Source organism: Muscardinus avellanarius (genome assembly GCF_963383645.1).
Source record: "Muscardinus avellanarius genome assembly, chromosome: 8".
Classification (NCBI taxonomy): Eukaryota; Metazoa; Chordata; class Mammalia; order Rodentia; family Gliridae; genus Muscardinus; species Muscardinus avellanarius.
In genome coordinates this window covers 25,992,814-25,999,544 of record NC_137794.1, presented here as the reverse complement: position 1 = coordinate 25,999,544, position 6,731 = coordinate 25,992,814, and the positions used below count along the sequence as shown (strand labels likewise).

Here is a 6,731-nt window from a genome sequence, read left to right as displayed (position 1 = left end):
TGTAATTGATTCATAGCATAAGTCCTAGCTTAGGGAATTTTTGTTGTTGTTGTTGTTGTTATTTAGTCTTTATTCATAATCATAAACTTAACTCTGCAATCCAGCTAGACTTGGAGGGGAATTAAGGAAATGTGGAACCCAAAGAACTGCAGCGAGAGCATGATTACTGGATATTGTGAGCAGATGGGGTGGAGGGGCGCTCTCCTGAGCTACAGAGAAATGGTTTGGTGGAGAAAATAAGGACAAGTCAAATGTATTACAGCTGTCCACAGTTGGCAATGGTGATCTTCTTGCTGGTCTTGCCATTCCTGGACCCAAAGTGCTCCATGGCTTCCACAATGTTCATGCCCTCTTTCACCTTCCCAAAGACCACATGCTTGCCATCCAACCAGTCAGTCTTGGCAGTGCAGATGAAAAACTGGGAACTGTTTGTGTTTGGTCCAGCATTTGCCATGGACAAAATACCAGGACCTGTATGTTTCAGGATGAAGTTCTCATCATCACATTTCTCCCCATAGATGGACTTGCTGCCAGTGCCATTAGGGCGTGTGAAGTCACCACCCTGGCACATAAATCCTGGAATAATTCTGTGAAAGCAGGAACCCTTATAACCAAATCCTTTATCTCCAGTGCTCAAAGCATGAAAGTTTTCTGCTGTCTTTGGAACTTTGTCTGCAAACAGCTCGAAGCAGACGCAGCCCAAAGGCTCGCCATTGACCGCGATGTCGAAGTACACGGTGGGGTTGACCATGGCTGGCGGCTGGCGACAGTGGCATCTGCAAAGCCTTAGGGAAGTTTAAAGGAGTTAGTACTAGTTGTGCAGAAGGATGCTCACCAAAAAATGCTTTTTGGGCCAGGAATGGAGTAGGAATATATACTTAAGAACTATCTTCTGGGGGATATTGGGGGTTGAACTCAGAGGCATTCTACCTCTGAGCTACACTCCCAATCCTATTTAAAAAACTTTTTTTTTTTTTTTTTTTGTACTGGGGATGGAACCCAAGGGCTTTCTACCTCTGAGTGACATCCCCAGCCCTATTTTTTATTCTTTATTTTGAAACAGGGTCTCACTGAGTCGCAAAGGGCCTCACTAAGTAGCTGAGGCTGTCCTTGAATCGTGATCCTCCTGTCTCAGCCTCCCAAATGCTGGGATTACAAGTGTGCACCACCATGCCTGGCCTATTTTTTTTTTTTTTCTTTTTGAAACAGCATCTCACTAGGTTGATGAAAGTCTCACTACTTGCTGAGGCTGTCCTCGAACCTATCCTTCTGTCTCAGCCTCTCAAGTACTGGGATCACAAGCATGTGCCACCACTCCCAGCTTATATCCAGAAAACTTAACAAATATCCCACATAATCAGAGTTTAAAAGTACCAAATATCCTGAAAGCATTATCTTGTACCAAAACCCCTGAAAGAGACAGTGCCAGCAAACTTAAGAACTTTCTTCTTGTTTGGCTCGGGTGCACTACAGTCACCTGCAATGCATTTAGTTTTCAGTTAGTTTTCTTCTGGAGCTGTTCTCATGTGCAAATCAAACACACCACACTTTTTTTTTTTTTTTTTTTTTTTTGTGTGTGTGTGGGTCTGGGGATGGATGGGACCCAGGGGCATTCTACTTCTGAGCTATATCACCTGCCCTATTTTTTATTCTTTATTTTGAAAAAGGGTCTCACTAAGTTGGAGAGGGCCTCACTAAGTAGCTAAGGCTGGCCATGATCCATAATCCTCCTGTCTCAGCCTCCAGAACCCATGGGGCTTTTCTACCTCCGGGCTATACCCCCAGATGTATTTTATACTTTATTTGGAAACAGGGTCTCACTAAATTGCTGAGTAGCTGGGGCTGGCTTCGAACCTGTGCGATTCTTCTGTATCAGCCTCCAAGCGCTGGGATTACAAGCGTGCACCACCATGCCCGGCATCACTGAATTCTATATTTAAAACAAGCAATTTTATTATATGCAGACTGGCTTCGAACCTGTGCTCCTGTCCCCAAGTGCTGGGATTACAAGCGTGTGCCACCATGCCTGGTTTTATGTGACATTTTCTGAAAATTTGTCTATAAATTGCTCTTTTAAAATTATTCATGTTAGCCGTGCCTGGTGGTGCACACTTGTAATTCCAGCATTTGGGAGACTGAGGATCACGGTTTGCCGACAGCCTCAGCTACTACTTAGTGAGGCTCTCTGCAACTCAGTGAGACCCTGTTTAAAAAAATAAAGAATAAAATAGGGCTGGGGGTGTAGCTCAGAGGTAGAATGTCCCTGGGTTCCGTCCCTATTACTGCAAAATAAATAAATAAAATTACTCATGCTAATTTGGGTTCTCTAAGAAACATGGCAAAATGGAATTAAATCTGAAAGAATTTTATTGGAGAAGACATCTTCAAACTGTAAAGGGAAGAAATAGGTATGATCTGACACCAGTGAAGGGGAGTAAGGGAATGGAAGACTGGGTGGGAGGGGTCTCAGACAATAGCGCAGTTCTGAGAAAACTCTGGGCGGCTATGGGAAGTCTTTGAGCAATGCTGTTCACAGGGGAGTGGACCAGCATGAATAGTCCTGCCACACTCATCACTGACTGGGACAGTAGGTGGATGCCAGGGTGTAGCAGCTAGAGTTTAATCAATTCTGCTTCCCACAGGAGGAGGTTTAAGTGACACATTTCCAAGACTGACACATCATCTTTTGTAAGTAGCAAACTGATAGCATTTACATGTTTTTTTTTTTTCCAGTAATGCAGTCTTTTTCATTAATGGACATATAAAACACAGTATCTTGGTCACCAATTTTTTCTGTATTAGTTGATAACATGCTAATATCTATTATCTTAATACAAGATTTTGGTTGTTATATATTTTCTATTTGCTTTTGAAGTACTTAAATTCTCAGCCAGGTATGGTGGTACACTCCTGTAATCTAGTACTTGAGAGACTGAGACAGGAAATCACAGGTTCGAGGACAGCCTCAGCAAGTGCAAGTAGTGAGCCTCTCAGCAACCTAGTAAAACCCTGTTTCAAAACAAAAAAATAAAATTGGGCTGGGGTTTAGCTCAGAGTCGTAGAATGCCCTTGGGTTCAATCCTCAGTACCACTAACTAAATAAATAGTCTTTCCTCTATCACATATCATGATAATTAGTGTAGAACACACAAAAAATTGTTAATTTAGTACTTGTTTTTTATATATATGTAGGATAATCCTAGTTTTTGGAGCGTTAACTTAGTAAACATTTACTAATTTGCACTAATTGAAAGTGGACTACATTATAGAATCTTTTTTGTGTGTGTGGTACTAGGGATTGTACCATTGAACCCAGGGGTTCTAACTCTGATCTATACTCCCAGCCTATTTTTTTTTTAAACAGGGCCTCACTAATTAGTGGAGGTTAACCATGAACCTGTGATCCTCCTGTCTCAGTCTCCCAAGTACTGTGATCACAAGCGCAAGCCACCATGCCCAGATAAATTGTAAAATACTTTTAAAGAAATGTAGTTATTAGCACTACACACAGTACCTGCAAATAGAAGGAGCAAATGCTGGCTCAGAGATGACAACTGATACTGAGGCAGGAGACCTGGCCAGGGCCAAGGAATTATTCTTAGCTAGAAAATTTAGACATAAGGTGGGAAGAATAAGAATTCCACTACAGCCCTCCTTCTCCCTTAGCTGTTAGTAAGTGGACAGGTTGGAATATGAAGATAGACTAACCCCCCTTGCACACCTGGCAGGGGCTCCCCCCAATGTAAACAAGGCAGAGTCTCCCTAGGTCATTTGCAAGATAAGAGATGAGACAGATAGAGGGGACAATAATATATGCGTGAACAGCTATTTTGCTTTCTGGCTCTCCCTTAACACTAGGTAAAATAAATCTCAGGCTTACCCCTCTCCTCTCCAAAGGGGACCAAGGGTATAAAGTGTGGCGGCGCATGCTTATAATCTCAGCATTGGGGAGGCTAAGAGGATGATCACGGTTCGTGGACAGCCTCAGCTACTTGGGCCCTTTGAAACTCAGCGAGACTCTGTCTCAAAATAAAAGAATAAAAAAATAGGGCTGGGGATGTAGCTCAGAGGTAGAATGGCCCTGGGTTCCATCCCTAGTACTGAAGAAGAAAGAAAGGAAGGAAGGAAGGAAGGAAGGAAGGAAGGAAGGAAGAAAGAAAGAAAGAAAGAAAGAAAGAAAGAAAGGAAGAAAATTGCATATTCTTTGTTCATGGCCAGACCTGAAACTTGTTTTCTGAGCCTTCACAGTGAATAAAGAAACCAGCTTACCCAGCATGGTAGCACATGCTTGTAATCCCAGTACTTGGGAGGCTGAGACAGGAGGACGGCAGGTTTGCTGCCAGCCTCAGCTACTCAGTCTCTCTGTAACTTAGTGAGACCCTGTTTCAAAATAAAGGACAAAAAATAGGGCTGGGGTTGTAGATTAGAGGTAGAATGCCCTTTGTTCAATCACCAGTACTGCAAAAAAATAGATAAAAGAAACCTGCTTTCCATTCTGGCCACCATTTTCAGGGTCCCAGTTTTCCTGCAACAATATAAAGGATGACTAGTCCTAATTACTATACTGGCACTGGAGATGGAACCACACCCTCAGCCCAATTTTATTTTATTTTGAAACAAGGTCTCACTAGGTCAATGAGTCTTAGTACTTGCTGAGAATGTCCTCAAACCTGTAATCCTTCTGTTTCAGCTTCCCAAGCACTAAGACTACAAGTGTATGCCAGCACACCAGCTTGCTTTTTTTCTTTGGTGGTACTGGAGATTGAACCCAGGGGCATTCTATCTCCAAGCCACATCCCTACCCCTATTTTGTTTTTTGTTTATTTATTTATTTTATTGCAGTATTGGGGATTGAACCCAAGAGCATTTTATCTTCAAGATGCACCTCCAGCCCCAGCCCTATTTTTTATTCTTTATTTTAAAACAGGATCTAAGTTTCAGCAATACGCACTATGTCGCTAAGGATGGCAGAGAACCTGCAATCCTCCAGTCTCAACCTTCCAAATCCTGGGATTGCAAGCATGTGCCACCACACTGAGCTATCCTTTTATTTTGAAACAGGGCCCCACTAAGTTGTCAAGGCTGATTGAAAACGTATGATCTTCCTGTCTTAGCCTCTCAAGTACTGGGATTTTAAGTGTGCCCCAATCATACCTGGTTGAAAATATACTTTTAAAAGTTTATTCTTTCACCTGGGTATGATGGTATATGTCTATTCCCAGCCACTCAAGAGGCTGAGACAGGAGGAAAGCAAGTTCTAGGCCAGTCTCGGCAATTTAGCAAGAAAATATCTCAAAATAAAAAACAAGGCCAGACTTAGTGGTGTATGCTTGTAATCCCAGTACTTAAGAGGCTGAGACAGGAGGATTGCAGGTTCAAGAATAGGCTCACCAGCCAGGCATGGTGGGACATGCTTGTAATCCCAGATTGAGAAGGCTGAGACAAGAGGATCGAGGTTCGCGGCCAGCCTCAGCTACTTAATGAGGTCTTTTGCAATTCAGCTTGCCTAGTTTCAAAATAAAGAATAAAAAATAGGGCCAGGCGTGGTGGCACACGCTTGTAATCCCTGGCTTGGGAGGTGGAGACAGGAGGATCACGCAGGTTCAAAGCCAGCCACGCTGGCTTAAGAGACCCTGTTTCCAAATAAAAAAGTATAAAATAGGTCTGGGAGTGCAGCCCGCAGGTAGAAGGGTTTCCAGGAACCCCAGTACCACCAAAATAAATAAATAAATAGGGCTAGAGGTATAGCTTGGAGGTAGAAAGTCCCTGGGTTCCATCCTCAGTACCACAAAATAAATAAATAAATAAATAAATAAATAAATAAATAAATATTAAAATAAGACCCTCACCAACTTTGTGAGACTTTTGGCAACCTAGCGAAAATCCTGTTTCAAAAATAAAAAGCAATGCTGGGCTTGGTGGCTCATGCTTGTAATCCCCGAGCTTGGGAGGTGGGAGCCAGGAGGATCCCGCAGTTTTGAAGCCAGCCTTGTTGGTTTAAGAGACCCTGTTTCCAAATAAAATATAAGTCTGGGAGTGTAGCTCAGAGGTAGAAGGATCCCATCCCCAGTACTACCAAAATAATAATAATATTTTTTTTTTTTTTTTTTTTTGCGGGTCTGGGACCCAGGGGCATTCAACCTCTGAGCTACACCCCCTGCCCTATTTTTTAAAATTCTTCATTTTGAAACTGGGTCTCACTGAGTTGCAGAGGGCCTCATTTAGTAGCTGAGGCTGTCCGCAAACCCCGATCATCTGGTTTCAGCCTCCCAAATGCTGGGATTACATGCGTGCACCACCACGCCCGGCTAATAATAATAAAATTTAAAAAATTTTTAAAAATCAAAAACAAGAAAAGGTCTGGGGGTGTAACTCAGAGGTAAAAATGCCCCCTGGGATCAACCCTCAGTACCACTAAATAAACAAACAAAATAAGTTGGTCAGTCTTGGAATACAGCTCAGGAGTGCTTCTGGATTCAATACCATTATCCCTCCCCCCATCACATACAAAAGCGTATTCTCCTAAATCTCTCTACAATCCTCTCATAATATTGCACTTGTAATTCATGTACAACAATTATTAGCTCACTGCATCCTGTCTTCCAAAGGCTCTGCAAACCTTTCTTATTAAGAAAGCCCAACCTCTACAACTGAGAGCCCAGAGGATGTGCAGCAGAAGATGCCTCGGAGGAGTGCACCCGTTCCTGTCGTTCCTTCATTTCAGATCTATA

At 42.7% G+C, this 6,731-nt stretch overlaps 1 protein-coding gene across 1 annotated transcript; it reads right to left on the bottom strand.

Moving 5' to 3' along the window:
• Positions 1–256: 256 nt before the first annotated feature.
• On the bottom strand, positions 257–751 carry LOC308265782 (peptidyl-prolyl cis-trans isomerase A-like; the record flags this gene model as incomplete). The annotated part of the gene is made up of 1 exon (XM_080699696.1): positions 257–751. The coding sequence occupies one exon, from the start codon at positions 749–751 to the stop codon at positions 257–259; it is 495 nt and encodes a 164-aa protein (XP_080555822.1).
• Positions 752–6,731: the final 5,980 nt, after the last annotated feature.